This window comes from Babylonia areolata, chromosome 2 (genome assembly GCF_041734735.1).
Source record: "Babylonia areolata isolate BAREFJ2019XMU chromosome 2, ASM4173473v1, whole genome shotgun sequence".
NCBI classification, from domain to species: domain Eukaryota; kingdom Metazoa; phylum Mollusca; class Gastropoda; order Neogastropoda; family Buccinidae; genus Babylonia; species Babylonia areolata.
Window position 1 is genome coordinate 46,078,476 of NC_134877.1, and position 17,964 is coordinate 46,096,439.

The window sequence follows — 17,964 nt, forward strand, 5'->3', positions numbered from 1 at the left end:
TCAGTGCGCCAAGTGCGTGCTGCACACGGGACCTCGGTTTATCGTCTCATCCGAAAGACTAGACGCTCAGTTTGATTTTCCAGTCAAACTTGGGATAAAGGGCGAGAGCGGGATTCGAACCCACACCCTCACGGACTCTCTGTATTGGCAGCTCAGCGTCTTAACCATTCTGCCACCTTCCTCCCACAGACAGTTTTCACTGACGTGTGCAAATGGTCCGGGGCAAAAACACGCTGTTTCTATTGAGGTCCGTGGATCACCTGCTTAAAAGCCATAACAGACCTTGCAAAGGCCTGCCACGCAATGAGCGACTACGTAGCGTGCAACGTAAGAGTAATTTCGGTTGCACACGGCGTCATTAATTTCATATCTATCGGAAACCCAACACTTCGTACAAAATGTTTTGTCGCATATCATATGTCATTGAAATAATGACCGTTAGATTCAACCTGCTTTACAAATACATGGACGTCGCCTTTGAAATACATTCTGGAACCTAGGATACCAAAACCTGGAAAGGATTCAATAATAAGTGATGGGATTGATGATGGGATGCAAAAGCAGGAAAGTATCCACTATTATGTAATAGAATTTAGGATTCAAAAACAGAAAAGTATTCCCTAATATATCATGGAATTAAGGATACAAAAAGACGAACATATTCTCGATGCAAATGGCATTTAGGATAGAAGCACAGTGAAGTGTTCACTAATATATACAGGAATTTAGGATCTAAAACCTGGAAACTATTCACAAATGTGTCTGGAACTTAGGATGCAAAACCTATAAACTATATTCATTGAAAGAGTCTACCCTGGAATTCAGGATGCCAGAAAGGGAAACTGTTCACTGATATATCTGGATTCAAAACCAGGAAACTCTCAAGGTATGAGAGATATACCCTACGTCAATCAGGACACTGAAAAGTTTGCAGTCGTCTTCAAGACTTATCTCACACATCTGCCTTCGTGTTGCTTGTTTGTTTGTATACCATCCTATACTGAGTTAATTTTCTCTATTCTATAATGTACATGTATTCAGAGGAGCTCGAATAAATGCTTTAAAATGAGCATGTTCGTTATGCCCACGCTTCAATTGTTTACGAAAATCCGATACATCATGCCTGTGTGGCAGATTGCGGTACGCCCTTTTGAAGTAGAAGAATACGAAAACAGAGTTTGAAATAATCATGAACGTTTATAGTCAGTTGACTCTGTTCCATCTAGCCTGATTACACCTGCCTTGTTCCTGATTGGTTTATACCTTCGGGCTGCGCATGATGTCAGAACAATGACATATTCATTAGCCCGATGATGTTGGTCGTAATATGGAAGGGGACTTCGTAATTCTTTACGTGTTGTATAAACGAAGTGGCCTCTTGTGTTCCAGTAACGGTCATGTAATATTTCACAACTTGTACCAAGAAGGTCAAGACAAATTCTTTAATTACAAGGGTACTGGGATGCTTTTTACATCTAACCTTCCATATTGCCTGGTTTTCATGACACGATCTTTCAAATTTCTGTAGGCACACCCCTGAATCCCTGAATTGGCAAACACTGAAATTAACAAAGACATGGGATGAAAAATACCAATCGAATTGCAAATGAAATAGGAGGATAAGATTTGACCGCTGTTATCAATAACCATTTTGCAATGGACGTCAGAAGGAATAAACCGGGCCAAGTGGATCCATACCCCCAACCTGTGGTTGCATCTGGACTAATGGGAATAATTTGTCTGATTTAACAGACAGATATGTCACGATTCGGATCAGATCGCTCAAAAACAGAAAAAGGCTGGCGAAGACAGCAGATGGTTTTCTAAAAGACCTCATCACCATTTTATTTCTTTTCCCTTGACCTGCTTTATGAAGGCATTGGCTGCAGGATATGAATACGTATCCATGATTTTGAAAATATGGACAAAGATTGACGCAAACACCATTAATGCTCCAGAGCATTGATACAGCTACAGGCACCATTATAAAGCAACATCAGTTTTACCATATACGCTGACACAGAAATATTGCTAGATTTCTCACAGTATTACCTCAATGGAGGAAAGGAGAAATTCCGACTGGTATGAAGCCTCGCATGGTATTTTTGGTCATATTCAGTATAGTATTAGTTAAATCAAAAGAGGATATTTTGTTTTATTTTCATTATAGTACTTTCTGTTAGTGTCTTATTTCACTTAATATTTTTATTCACTTTCATTTTTACGCAGAGAGCTCAAGCGACGACAAGATCGAAATGGAAAGGACGCAAGGTATGCTTGTATGTGTGTGTTTGTGTGTGTGTGTGTGTGTGTGTGTGTGTGTGTGTGTGTGTGTGTGTGTGTGTGAGAACCTGTTTTATAACTTTTTAAGATATGTCATTTTATTTGCTGCTTTTGTTTTGTTTCGCTTTATATATATATATATATATATATATATATATATATATATATATATATATATATATATATATATATATATATATATATTCATCATACGAAACACTTTTTTGTCATATAGATTTGTTTTATTACTTTGAAAGATATTCATTGTGTGCTATTTTATTTCATTTCGTTTTTATATGATTCGTTGTGTTTCATGTCATTTCTTTTCTTTTCTTTCTTTTTTTTTTTAGATTAGATGTTTATATTTACATGTCACACACACACACACACACACACACACACACACACACACACACACACACACACACACACACACACACACACACACACGTATGATTTCTGGTAAATGAATGTCACTTTATTCTATTTGTTTCTGGTTTTATGGTATTGTATTGTAATTTATTTCATGGCACTTCTCTTCCATGCATATTCTCTGTTTCACGTACTCTGATTACATGCATTCATGTATGTCTTGGTGTTCGTTTTGTGCTGTATATTATTCACCTCTCGTGAGTCCATATGATAACGTTCTTTGAGTTGTCAGTGTGACTGTGTGACTATCCATGCATGCATGTATATATGTATGTATGTATGTATGTATATGTGAGTTGGGCCAACAGCAAAGTGAGAGCTGTATTATCAATGGTTTCTCCATTGCAATGGAAAATCATTTACGGCTTAGTCTTTTATGAAGGACTATGACCCTCAGACGAGGAGGCAAGATTGCACTGGCTCTTAGTGCTGCAGCCTTGGGGGCTAGTTGGCCTTTGGGAACAATCCCAACGCCAACCGTCCTAAAACCCTCTTGGCCGAGAGAGTGGGGATGTAACTTGGGCAAGACACTGTCCACTATAATCAAATTCTAGCCCAAATAGTCAGGACAGCAGTTGCCCCTCTGCTGTTCTGATGGTCATAGTCGGACACGACTGACTATCATAAAATATATGTGTGTGTGTGCGAGTGTGTGCGTGTTTGTATGTATGCATATATTCATATGTGTGTGTGTGTGTGTGTGTGTGTGTGTGTGTGTGTGTGTGTGTGTGTGTGTGTGTGTGTGTGTGTTCGAGACAAGCTTCAACAAGTTCGTTTTCCCTTTGAATATTTTGTCTGACACCAAATTTGTCTAGAAAATAGAAAGAAAAAAAATCGCTACATTCCAGTAACAATGAGAATGCGCATCTTGGGAGCGTATGTTGTAAACCCGGAAGAATAAAAAAATGTCCGAAGTCATTTGACTGATTTTGTTTTTAATTTAAATCTTTGTGTTTTTTTTTTTTTTTTCTCTCGCTTTTTTCACGAAACGTCGCTTATACATTGATTGATGGCAGCTACGTTGAGTTAACATAGTGACTCGTGTTTAGTATGGAAGCTATATTGATGCGTACATATGCAAGGAGCAGCAGAATTCTACCATGTAATGGGACATCAATCTGGATGTACTATTTTATGAAATAGGTTTGGTTTCAAACGGATCTGTGTTCGTTTTGTCTTCAGTGTTGTGTTTTGTTTTATGATATTTTTCATTTTACCTTTGCATGTGCTGCAATGTCTTGTGGGCAGAATTCCAAGCCTCTTTCCTCTTTGAGGAGCCGTGGAGCAGTCTGTTTGAGGACACACAAAGCTACCAGTATCACTCTCTGATCTTGCGGCTGGAAAAATTGGTAAACGTGGATGTGCCTGTTGGACCACCTCAGGGTTCTTAGTAGATGTCACGGGTGTACGCAATACAGTTCCAAATAATCCCTTTCGATGTTCATTTTAGGCGTGGAATATTCTCCTTTGAGAGAGAGAGAGAACTCAGTCACTCAGGAATTTTAATGCCTGGCCATTAGAGAAAGAGAGAGAGAGAGAGAGAGGGGGGGGGGAACTCAGGCACAGGAATTTCAATGTAAGGCCATGAGAGAAATCGAAATCGAAACTCTTTTATTGAGGGAAAAAGGAAAGAGAGAGAGAGAGAGAGAGAGAGAGAGAGAGAGAGAGAGAGAACTCAGACACTCAGGAATTTCAATGTAAGGCCATGAGAGAGAAGTGGAGGGGAGAGACAGAGACAGACAGAGACAGAGAGAGACTGAGAAAGAGAGAGAGAACACTATTACACTCAAGTGTGATTATGTTTCCAGATCAATAAGATATACAGCCACAGTTCCATCAGCGCCCTCTTTGACTCCAGCACTGTTATTCGCCTGAGGTAAGGCTTTTTTTCCCTTTTCTTTTGCTCTTTCTCTCTCCATCTTTCTTTATTTCTCATTGAATGGGAAATCATGTGTAGCCTTTATCGATTTTGAAAAGGCTGGTTTCAGGATGAAAGGAAAAATGAACTAAGTGCATGTTCAGTAGAGCCAAAGCTAATATAAGGTTTTATGCTTGTTTTACTTGCAATATCACATGTAAAACACCTTTCTCTGTTAGAGATAATAAAATACTCTCATATCTTGCACGTGTGCTCAGTAAGCACCAGAGCAGGTCGATCCTGGTGACAAGCATCCTGAAACTCAAGATCCGAAGTCCTGAAGACACAGATCTGCAGGCGAGTCAACTGAGGGAAGCGTTTCTCGAAGGCCATAAGCAGCTGTTCAATTACCCCGACGCCACGAGAATCATCACCAGTAGTTTATCAGTAACTCTTGTCGTCACCACCACGACGGCATCACCCACGGGTAAGCCACCACGTAAGCTTTATTGCTTGATAAACTGGCTTTTTTTTCATGAATTTTGTTACTCCTGGCAGACCGGCAGATGCATACACAAATGGCAACTTTCATACCAAACACAATCAATTACTATTTAAGCTGCAAATAAGATTATTGACATCATTCGATGTATCAACTGGAAAGATGTGTGTCTCTTCTGTCCAAAATATTGAAAGGTTTGTTCTCCTGCAACTCTTTGAACATCTCAATAACAACAGCCTATTCTATTCCTTGCAATCAGCTATTATCATTATTATTTTATTTTTTTGTTTTGTTTTGTTTTTGTTTTTATTATTATTGTTTTATTTATTTATTTATTTATTATCATTTTATTTATTAATTATTTTATTTATTTATTTTATATTATTTTTATTTTTTAAATAAAATTATTATTATTATTTATGTATTTATTTTAATTTTATTTTATTATTATTATTATTATTATTATTATTTTTACTATTATTATTATTATTATTAATATTATTATTATTATTAGTTTTTTGTTTTGTACGCTTATAGTTGACTTCATCAAGTTTTTGCGCCTTATACATATTATTGTTAGTAGCAGTAGTTCTTTTTTTATGTATTTATCTATTATTTATTTGCTTTTTTTTCTCAAGGCCTGACTAAGCGCGTTGGGTTACGCTGCTGGTCAGGCATCTGCTTGGCAGATGTGGTGTAGCGTATATGGATTTGTCCGAACGCAGTGACGCCTCCTTGAGCTACTGAAACTGAAACTGAAGCTGCAATCAGCTTATCGTGCTGGTCACAGCACTGAAACTGCTTTGATAATAATAATAATAATGATAATAATAATTTATTTTTATATAGCGCTATAATACAAGCATAAGCAAGCTCTAAGCGCTTTACATTCCAGTGCCTAAAGTGAAACAAGAAAGCATATAGAAAGTAGTAGAAACATAAAACAGAATCATTAATGTTATAAAAACACAATGCATAAAACTCACAAAGTAACATACTATCAATACTACAACTGTTACGCTCCAACACTCACACTAACACGCACGCACAGACACACACACATGATTAAACGGCTGAGATGACAGCAATTTTCACTTAAAATACATACATGTAAAAAGGAACACAACAGCACTATTTGAGTTATGACAAGTATTTTTTTTGTCATTTATCGGTAACCCCAGATGTCGCCTTCACCACCACGACGACAGTGCTCACGGGAAGGACTTCCACTAGCACCACAGAGAAGCCACCAGGTAATCTTTATTTCTTGATACATTGTTTATGAATTTTGTTACTCCTGGCAGATGTATGCATAAATGGCAACTTTCATACAAAGCAAAATCAGTTACCATCTAAGCTGAAAATAAGATTATTGACATCATTCGATATGTCAACTGGAAAGATAAGTGTGTCTTTTCTGTCCAAATTATTGAAAAGATTGTTCTCCCGCAACTCTCTGAGCATCTGAATAAGAACAGCCTGAAACTGCTTTACTGACAGTTGTCAATGAACTTCTCGCAGCCTTAGTTTTTTCTCTTCTTGATCTGTCAGCAGTTTTTGACACGACTGATTATAATATTTTGATAAGTCGATTCTCCCGTACTTTTGGTGTTTCTGGCACGGCTCTCTGTTGGCACAGCTCATACCTCTCCAACCGGAACCAGACTGTTACTGTGAACCGTCTGCATTCAAGACCCTCTCCCTTAGAATTTGGTATTCCCCAAGGATCTGTCATTGGATCAGTTCTTTTTCTGCATTATACACAACCTGTTTCAGAAATGGTGTCCAATCATTCCCTTTCACAGTTTTTCGGATGATAACCAAAATTACAACTTTGGTTCAATTTCTCATCTCTGATATCATCACCTCTTCTCAACGATGCATAGCTGACACAAAACTATGGATGACAAACAACAAACTACAGGTGAATGGCCAAGGTAAAACATTTGCTACATATTTTTTCACTTCCCCGAACTGTTCGATTGAATGGGTGCAAAGATGATGATGATGATGATGGAGTCTCCCGTCGGACCGACGGATGAGTAGGCAGGCAGGCTTATCTGTCGGTGTGTGTCCTCATATGGGAGAAGAGGCCGATTCTGGATGCGCAGCACTTCCCACAGTTGGTGCAAGGGAAAACGTCTCCAGAAGTTGAGCTCTGCTTCCTTCGCTCATGCTTCTCCTTAATGGCCAGCGTTCTCTTGTTTTCAAACGTCTTTATGCCACTAGAGCACAGCATCCTCCAGCGAGAGCGGTCAAGGGCATCAGCTTCCCAGGAAGCGATGTCTATGTCACAGACTTTGAGGTTTGTCTTCAAGGTGTCCTTGAAGAGCTTGCAGGGTCTTCCAAGTTCGCGGTGGCCTTCATTCAGCTGGCCATACAAGAGCATCTTCTGGATCCTGCTGTCTGTCATGCGGACAACATGTCCTGTCCAGCGTAGCTGGCACTTGATCAGCAGGCTTTCGATGCTGGCCAGGCCGCTCCTCTCCTGGAGGTTGGAGACTCTGTCTTGCCACTTTATGCCGAGGATCTTTCGTAGGCATCTCTGGTGAAACTGCTCAAGTTGTTGAATGTGACGGCGATACGTCGTCCATGTTTCACAGCAGTACAATAAGGTGGTCAGCACAACAACTTTGTAGGTTTTGATTTTGGTGCTGAGCCTAATGCCTTTGTTGTTCCACAGCCTGTTGTTAAGTCTGCCAAAGGCGGAGCTGGCCTTGGCGATGCGCAGCGTCTCGTCTGCATCAAGGGCTCCGTTGTTGCATAGGGTGCTGCCCAGGTAGCAAAACTTGTTGACTGACTTGATCGCTGTGTCATCGATCTTGATTGCAGGTGGGGGGAGGCACTGGCGTTCTGTGAGCTAGCTGGTTGGTACATGGACTCGGTCTTGCTGAGGCTGATGATGAGTCCAAAGCGCCTGCAGGAGGTTGAGAAGCTGTCCATAATGAACTGCATGTCCTCATGGGTGTGTGCAACAAGTGCGCAGTCATCAGCGAAGAGGAACTCTCTCAACAGTGCCTCAAACACCCTGGACCTAGCGTGGAGTTGCCGCAAGTTGAAAAGTTTGACATCTGTGCGAAACTGAATGTAGATGCCCCGGTCACAGTCATGGAAGGCGTCAATCAGCATGGCAGAGAAGAGAATGGAGAACAGTGTGGGTGCCAGGACGCAGCCCTGCTTCACTCCATTTACCACAGGGAACAGATCCGACATGTCAGTATTTTCCTGTATTCTCGCCTGCATGCCATCGTAGAATGACGCAATCAGCTGGATTAGGCTCTCTGGGCAGCCGAACTTTAGGAGGATCTTCCACAGACCACGGTGGTTCACCATGTCGAAGGCCTTAGTCAGGTCTAAAAGACCATATGGAGCTCCTTGTTCTGCTCACGGCACGTCTCTTGCATCTGGCGTACGGCAAACACCATGTCACATGTTCCCCTGCCTGAGCGGAAGCCGCACTGTGCTTCAAGGATGACTGTGTTGGAGACATGGTCAGTTAGTCTGTTCAGTATGATGCGGGCGAAGATCTTGCCGGCGATGCACAGGAGAGAGATTCCACGGTGGTTATCGCAGGATGTTTTGTCTCCCTTCCGTTTGTAAATGTGGACAATTGAAGCATCCTTGAAATCCTGGGGGACCTCCCCTCTCTCCCAGGTAGACTGGAACAGGGCGGTCAACTTGTCTGTCACCACCTCGCCTCCATACTTGTAGATGTCAGCCTGGATTTCATCCGCTCCCGGTGCTTTTCCTAACGTTGTCAGCTTTAGGGCCTTCTGGGTCTCGGCCTTGGTGGGAAGGGCAGCTAGCGAGTCATTGACTGGTAGCTGTGGGAGGGCTGCATTTACCTCGTCAGATACGGACGAATTCCTGTTGAGGGTGTTGAAGTGCTCTGTCCAGCGGGCAAGGATGTCTTTCTTGTCTGTCAGGAGGGTGGTCTGGTCCAAGGCTCGGACAGGGGTTGATCCTGTAACTCTCGGCCCGTACACAGTTCGGAGACCATCATGGAAGGTCTTCATGTCGCGAGCATCAGCAGCGGACTGAAGCTCTTCGGACTTTCTCTCCCACCAGGTGTTCTTCATCTCACGCAGCCTCTTCTGTACAAGTTGCTTGGTTTGCAAGTACTGGTTCTTCTTCCTCTGGCAGTCTTTATCGGAAATGTGATCCTGATGCCGTATATGCAGTGTGTTCAGGAGCTTGGAGATTCCAGAGTTGTTCTCGTCAAACCAGTCTTTGTGACTCCTCTGTACAAAGCCGAGTGTGTCAGCTGCTGCTGTGTACACAGCATTTCTAAAGGTGCTCCATACCTCTTCTACATCAATCGATGCATGAATTTATTGGAGAGCTGCTTGGATTTACTGCTGCAGCATTCTAGCAATGAGCGCTGTGCGTCTTTCAGGTCTGTCGTCTCTGTCTGAAAGGATGCGAACATTCCAGGCACCCAGAGTCAGGGCATGACTCCTGGTTCTTTTCTTCTGTTGTTTTCGACCGCTAGTGTTGGATGTCCAAGTAGGTGCGGTTTCCTGCTAGGTACTAGGCAAGGCAAGCTTTGTTTAGGGATCCTTTTATCTCCCCTTCCCCGTGTGGGGAGTAGCAGTGCTGTCCCTAAAAAGGGCTGCTCTGACACTGTGGGAGGATACGGGCGCCGCATCTGCCCCAGTCTACAGCGGACAACCATCACTCCACAGCCACCTGCGTGCAGAGTCGTGACTAGGAACTGCCAGCAGCATCCTCTGCCTGTCCCCGTTACCACTTCTCCATCGCCGCAAGGCTTGGGAAAGCTGGGTTTATGAAGGGCTAGCTCGTCGGAGACTTCACATACGGCAGGTAGTACTGGGTTACATGGTACCAGTAGCATGGGCTATGCCCCTGACCTGACCTGACTATTGGGTGCAATAGTCCAACTTCAAAAACTGTTCGCAACCTTGGTGTTTACTGAGACATACTCTAATCTTTTGAACGACATAATTCCTCGATATATCCAGTCTGTTACCTGGAGCTGCACAGAATAAGCTCTATTTGGCACTTTCTGTCACAGAATGCAGCAGAACTCTCTGTTCCCTGGTACTATGTAGGCTTAACTACTGTAATTCTTGCTGGATGCCCCAATTTCTTGTTATCCAGACTTTTGAGAGACCAGAATCATGCTGCACGGCTTCTTTTCTGTTCTCCTAAACCTGTTCATGTCACTCCACTTCTTCATTCCCTTCCCTGGTTACCTACTGAGAAAAGAGTAGATTACAAATCCTCTCTCCTGTACTACAAATTTATAAATGGCAGGATTCCTTGTTACTTTCTGAGTTTCTGCATTACTGATCTCCATTATACCAGCATCGGTCATCGCCTGATGACCGTCTGTTAAAAATTCCTTCCTACAGAACCAGGTCGTATGGAAAAAGCACTTTCTCTTTCCAGGCCTCTCTCTCTCTCTCTCTCTCTCTCTCTCTCTCTCTCTCTGTCTCCCTCTCTCTCTCTTTCTGCGACGGGGTTGTGTTGGATTTTGTTTGGCATGCGGTGTGTGGTCTAGTTCAGTGATGGCATGTGGTTGTACATGATGGTGGAGATGGGATGGGGAGGGGGTTTGTGCAAGCATGCGTTTGCGTTCGTTCACTGTGTGAGTGAGTGAGTGAGTGAGTGAGTGTGTGTGTGTGTGTGTGTGTGTGTGTGTGTGTGTGTGTGTGTGTGTGTGTGTGTGTGATGTGTTTGTGTGCGTGCGTGCACGCGTGTGTGTGTATGTGTGTGGGTGTGTGTTTGTGTGTGTGTGTGTGTGTGTGTGTGTGTGTGTGCATTCGTATGCGTGAATGTTAACCGGTATGTGCTGTCACAGTCGTGCCGTGCGGCGAGGTCCGTGTGATGCCAGACCTACGCGTAGTTGGGGGATCGGAGGCGAGGAGGGGGTCGTTCCCCTGGATGGTGATGCTGGTGAAGGACACAGAGACCGAGAAAGGGTTTTTCTTCTGCGGAGGGAGCATCCTAGACCGCTGGAACATCATCACTGCTGGACACTGCATGGCGGAGTGAGTTAAATGAGGATGTTATAGACTCTACACAGAAGTACTGCTCATCCGGAAAACTGTTTCCCATGCTTTCTGTTGGACTTATTCTGTTTTCCGCAGTATATTTCGAAGCTATTTCGAGCGCATTTCATGTTCAGGTTATGCTTTATATTTAGGGTTAACCGATATATGATGGCATATAGTAAGATATGATAGCATATCTGCTTTGCGGACTTATTGTGCCTTGTGAATATGCAGGTTCACAAAAAGTTATTGTGCCTTGTGAATATACAGGTTCACAAAAAGTTAAGGACCATTTCATAAAAGCAGGCATGTTGTCTTAAAATGTTTAAACAATGTCGAGAGATGAATAAAATTCTGCAGGCTGTAAATGGTCTACCACTAGCGTCTCACTGAATGCACTAACGGCTGCTTCATGAACACGTACACCACGAACACCTTCAAAATGCATTTGAAAAGTTGATGTTTCGGTCAAAAGTTTGCACTTTCTTCATTGGAAAATAACGATAGCTGTGGCTTTTCATTTTAATTGTAGAAGAAAGTGGAAGAGTACGTGCAAGAAAGCAATTGTACTTATTTATGATTTGGTGCTGATTACATTGGTTGCTTGCACCGCTGTTTGCCGAAAATTCGGTATCTAAAGAAGAAAACTGTGTAAGTTCTCAAGAAGTCTTTAATTTTGTTTTTGTGGACCAGTATGGGAGGAAGGGATGGTCTGCATGACGTTGGTATGGAGTAATTATCCATTGCGCATTTATCACTGCTTATCAGAACAGGATTTTGTTATCGACTTTATATGAAGTTATAGTTATAGGACTTTATATGAAGTTAAAGGAAAAGATAAGTTTGTTGCACACACACACACCCACACACACCCTTTTTCACCCCTATACGTATTTTGGCTTTTTGAAATATCATAAAAACAAGCTGTTGAATGTGATTGCTTACTATGTATTTGTATCTCTCTCTCTCCCCTTTCGCGCGTACGCGTGCATGTTCACATAGACACTACACGACATCACACCACACTACACTACACTACACTACACTACACTACACACACACACACACACACACACACACACACACACATACATACATACATACATACACACACACACACACACACACACACACACACACACACACACACACACACAAACAAACACACACTCGTGTAAACCCCCAGATTCTGACTACCCACTGTCTTCATGCCGACAGAGAGCCAAAACGGGACTACTGGTCGAATCTGGTGGACACTCAGACCAACCGGATCACAGTCATTGCCGGGAAACACGAGAGCAACACATCCATCATCTATAGCCAGGAGCAGCGAATCCCCGCCCGAAACGCCTACATCCATAGCAACTTCACCCAAATTCCGTTCCCCAGTAAGACCCAGAGCGATGGTGGTGTTCCTGAGAACGATTGGTGTTGAGGACTGTGACGATGACGATAATGACAATGACGATGATAAATGAACAGGCTGTGCCGATAAATGAGACGGAGTGACGATTTTAAGGTTTAAAGTGCTGGACAGCCGTTATAATGTTTTCGACCTTCCAGCTTGGAATGGGTCGCATGTCAACATTTGGAAGCTTTCCATTGTTTATATTTTTGTGAAGGTTTTGTTGTTAATGTTTTATTTAATGCTCTTTCGAACAGTGAAAATCGCTTTCAAGATCAGACTTGCAATGTCTGATCTATATTATTCTGAAGACTGCAGTCGCACCACATTTTTTAGAACACCGAGTGTGCAGATTTCATACCTTCACAATGAGGATAATTAGAATTGTTGTAAAGGTAGTTTTACATGTATGTCCTCAGAATGAGTATTTTCCACGATGACATTACACAGAAAAGCAACTGTATAATTCGATTCCATTAAAATACGAAAGTTGATAATTAGCACCCCCAGAATTTATTACTTTCGATGGTGCAAAACTGTGAAACGTGACCTATTCGATGCGTTGGACTTTCAATCTGAGGGTCCCGATTTTGAATCTCGGTAACGGCGCCTGGTGGGTAAAGGGTGATTTTTCAGATCTCCCAGGTCAACAGATGTGCAGACCTGCTAGTGCCTGAACCGCCTTCTTGTGTATGTGCACGCAGAAGATCAAATACGCACGTTAAAGATCCTGTAATCCATGTCAGCGTTCGGTGGGTTATGGAAGCAAGAACATAACCCAGCATGCATATCCCCGAAAGCAGAGTATGGCTGCCTTCATGGCGGGGTAAGTACAGTCATACACGTAAAAGCCCACTCGTGTACATACGAGTGAACGTGGGAGTTGCAGCCCATGAACAAAGAAGGAGAAGAACTGAATGAAATGGAGACAACAAAGACATGCATTTCTTTTATGGGTTTTATCCGTGGGCATTGTCGTTTGAGGGACTGACATTGGTCTACACTTCTGAAGGTACGCTCACTTACCAACAGTTACTGATATCAGGAGAGTAGACTCTTGTGTATGACGGATCTGAACAGGCAGTTGCATACCAAGTGACTGCGGCAATACCGGCGTAACAGCCTCAAACTATGCTATTACTGGATTGTACATGGGGGTCTTTCTACATTAGTCACGATCGACCCCTCCATGATTAAAAAGTTATTTTACCCTGGGGCATTTCTGCGCTAGTCTTGATCTGCCCCCCACCCCACCCCTCTTTGTTGAAAATCAGCCTCTGTCTTCAGGTTTAATCAAACTATTGTTAAAGAAAGGGGGGCAGCTCTGGGCTGGTATTTACTGGCGTACCCCCTCTCTCTACCCCCCCCCCCCCACCCCCCAACTCTCTTCTCAGGTAAGATTTTACGGAAGCAAACATTGGGGACTTCTACTTGAATAGCCTGTTCTGATTCTACCTGGGTCAGATTTAAACCCAAGGGTCAATTTCAAGCATAGAACGCAGAAAAGCGACCTCGCAGAAAAGGGACGGCAGCCAATAGAACAGCATCAGCTTACACATGTGACCGCTGCGACAGAGACTGTCTCTCTCGCATCGTTCTCTACAGTCACAGGCGACGCTGCATGATCCAAGCAAACAGCCCAATTAGACATTAGGTCGGATATATTCTGTCCATGGTCAGCCATGACCAAAGGAGGCCTACTACTACTATAGAATGGCCCCCATATCCACTGGTGTTTGGAGAGTAAAATCAACTCGTAGGGGTAGAGGGTGGGGTGGGGTGGGGGGGGGGGGGGGGGGGGGGGGGGGGGGGGGGGGGGGGGGGGGGTCAGTTCTGACGAATCGAAGTTTACTCCAGGGGATCATTCCAGACCATGCTACTCAGGTTCCGAGGTCAATCTCGGCTGGATAGATTTGACTCTCTGAAGTCCAACGATGATATGAACAGGCAGCTACACCAGGCCGGGGTCTCATCTGCCAGGTGGCCTTTTTGCTTTTATTAAGGTGTTGATGGCTAGCTTCCCTGTGGTAACCCTTAGTTATGGTCCTGTCTGGTCGGGAAAGGAAAACAATAGTTTCATTTGTACTATGGTAACCTACATATTTCAGTTGACCGTGCGCCAAGGTCGCATTCAGAAGGTTGTGAACTGGCAAGGGCGACCTCCCACCAAAAAATGGCATTCTTGCCGCACACTCGCTCGTTCACTTCCACACGCCACGCACACAAGCGCGCGCGTGCACGCACGCACACACACACACACACACACACACACACACACACACACACACACATTATCAATCAAAGCGGTATGACTTCAGAGAACGACATCGCGGTGATCCGACTGTCTTGGCCTCTGGACTTCAACAGCCGTGTGGCCCCCATCTGTTTGCCTTCATCCACGGACCCCATGCCTCCCTTCTGCACAATTGCCGGCTGGGGCTCCTTGGATTGTGAGTATTCGCTTCTTTCTGTCTTTTCTGTGCTCTCTGTGTCTGTTTACTTCTGTCCATTAGTATGCGTTGACAATGGGTTAATGGGTTATTCAGAATTGAAAATGGGTTACACGATCAATTGCTGCATTTCTCCTCAATAACAATTTTAAATATATGGAAAGACTACTATTGTTTTTATCTTTATATTCTACCGCTCACTTTGGCTACTTCAGTTTATTCTACAAGGAGTGCAGCCCAGGACATTAAGAGAGTGTGGTTTTCTTGTATATATGATGTACATTTTTTATGTATATATATATATATATGCATATATATGCATAAGTGTGTGTGTGTGAGTGTGTGTGTGTGTGTGTGTGTGTGTGTGTGTGTGTGTGTGTGTGTGTGTGTGCATGCACTGAAGGTCAGACTAGCACGTGAGCATCGCATGTATGCTCGCCAAATGTGCCCTCTAGTGGGCCCCTCAAGTGTCTGGGACCCTGACCCTCCATCTGGTGGGAAGTAGGGTTAACTTTAGTTGCCACAGGTGTCTCATTCAGATTGAGTCTGGCTGCCTGCCGTGCCGGTTTACCACACCCCGTCCCAGTGCCGCGGTACAAGATTAGAATAGAATAGAATGTGATAGAATATGTCTTCGTCATCAAGTGTATTGGGGTCACATGAAGGTACAAACATATATCGAAAATCATACACAAACATAGATACAGTAGAATTTAGGATACATACATGTGCATATCAATATGAGCACTTGTGAACACTCACAAACACACACGCGCGCGCGCGCGCGCACACACACACAAACACACACACACCACACACACATGTTTGAACATGAGCTGCATATCACATGTGGATGAGGCTGATGACTAGATCTTCAGGAAAGTGGTTGTTGATTGCACCATTCTCCTTACTCATACTGGATTAGTTCGAGAGACAGGGCATTGACTGCTTTGGGGAAAAAGCTACTGGCGAAACGATTGGATTTCGTCCTTTTACTTCTGTACCGACGAAAACCAGGGCAGAACACCTTGCACTGTGCCCCGTTGTCCATCCTGGCATGGTGCCTATTCCAGAACAAATAACAGAAGAAGCTTTTATTTTTACCGTGGTCCCTTCGCAAACTCATTTTTCCATTTTCTGATGTGTTCTTTTTGTGTTTTATGAATCGGATTGAGGGCATACTTTGCTCAACCAGCGCATGATTAAGAATCCATGGCAGAGCTACATAACACCTGTCGTGTTTTTCATATCAATGCTACAACGGCTTTCGCATTCACCATTCAGTGTTGGTTTCATACTTGATATTCACTCCCCCCCCCACCCCTCTTCAAATCATAAATGATTAGAAATAAGCGTGTATACGCACCCACATACATACGCGCGACACACACACACACACACACACACACACACACACACACACACACACGAGCAAACACACACTCACACTCACACCCAACCAAACAACACACCTCTCCACCCATCGACTGTGTGTTCACGCGCAGGGGAGAACGAAGACTTGCCCAAGACGCTACGTTCGGCCACTTTGCGGGCGTACAACGCCTCGGAGTGTCAGCGCACCTTTTACTCCTACTCCTTCACCGGTTACTCCATTTTCGATTTCACGCCCGATGGCGTCATGTGTGCCGCCAACTCCACGTTCGGTGGTCAAGACACCTGTCAGGTATGGATCAGATTTGATCCGGATACGTTTAAATAGGAGATTTTTCTGTTGGTTGGGTTTTTAATAGGCTTGCCGGTTTTGTTTGTTTTTGTTTTTTGTATGTTTGTTTCTCTTGTTTTTGTGGGGTTTTTTTTTGGTTGTTGTTGTTTTTGGGTTTTTCGAGAACTCTCCCGCCTCACCACCCCGAAATATTTTGGAGTCTTTGACTGCTTGCGGTGCACAGAACAGTCCGCGTGTGAGAGAAAAGTTATAGCTGATAAGTATATTATAGATTTGGTGGTTTTGATTACTAAATTATGTATTACGGGTATACAAATGTAAACTGTTTTTATTTTGTTCTCTGAATACGAATAGGCTACATATCGAAAGTTTGAACTTACATGTATATTTCAATGATTTCTCACCACCTTCCCCAGCAAAACTGATGGAGGCAAGTCTTGGGCTGGACAGGATGTGAGTGAACTAAGTTTACAGCTGCATCATATGGAGTGATGGCCCAGAGGTAACGCGTCCGCTTAGGAAGCGAGAGAATCTGAGCGCGCTGGTTCGAATCACGGCTCAGCCGCTGATATTTTCTCCCCTTCCACTAGACCTTGAGTGGAGGTCTGGACGCTAGTCATTCGGATGAGACAATAAACCGAGGTCCCGTGTTCAGCATGCATTTAGCGCACGTAAAAGAACCCACGGCAACAAAAGGGTTGTTCCTGGAAAACTTCTGTATAAAAATCCACTTCGAAAGGAAAAATAAAAAAAACACAACAAACTGCACTTAGGAAAAAATACCAAAAAATGGGTGGCGCTGTAGTGTAACGATGCGCTCTCCCTGGGGAGAGCAGCCCGAATTTCACACAGAGAAATCTGTTGTGATAAAATGAAATACAAATACAAATATATTGCCCGGCCACAGACGCCCAGCCGTGGTGTTGCAACAGACTGTCATGAATTGGAGGGAGTTCCAGGCCAGTGTCCAGAAGCCAGATTCAGGAAGAGGAAGGTGCAAAAAAAACAAAAAAAAAAAACTGTCCAGATTAAGACGAGAAAACCTGTCCTCAACCAGGACACTTTGCTGTTCAGATCGACAGTTACTGCTTGTCTTAGAAAAAAATCTTTCATACCAAGTCTGCAAGAAATGAAAAGCATGATGTACCAAAAGTATCAAACCTGTCTGCGTGTTATTTGCCGATGATAACTCAGTTCGCTCCAACCATTCCTGTATTAGTGCTTTAGCTTCTAATTCTATTTACAAGAGAGAGAGAGAGAGAGAGAGAGAGAGAGAGAGAGAGAGATTTCCTGCAAGTAGTATCACTGTGTTTGTGTATCTTAGTGTTTGTGT

The 17,964-nt window shown here is 43.4% G+C and overlaps 1 protein-coding gene across 4 annotated transcripts in view; it reads left to right on the plus strand.

Moving 5' to 3' along the window:
• LOC143302025 (uncharacterized) overlaps positions 1-17,964 on the plus strand; it is a 75,911-nt gene that overhangs the window by 27,263 nt on the left and 30,684 nt on the right. For all 4 annotated transcript variants that reach the window (XM_076616515.1, XM_076616522.1, XM_076616534.1 and 1 more), the window contains exons 8-16: positions 2,230-2,271; positions 3,964-4,064; positions 4,524-4,591; positions 4,852-5,060; positions 6,257-6,328; positions 10,900-11,089; positions 12,311-12,480; positions 14,816-14,947; positions 16,453-16,631. In XM_076616515.1, the coding sequence (XP_076472630.1) occupies positions 2,230-2,271; positions 3,964-4,064; positions 4,524-4,591; positions 4,852-5,060; positions 6,257-6,328; positions 10,900-11,089; positions 12,311-12,480; positions 14,816-14,947; positions 16,453-16,631 (1,163 nt within the window). The remainder of the gene's footprint in view (positions 1-2,229; positions 2,272-3,963; positions 4,065-4,523; positions 4,592-4,851; positions 5,061-6,256; positions 6,329-10,899; positions 11,090-12,310; positions 12,481-14,815; positions 14,948-16,452; positions 16,632-17,964) is intronic.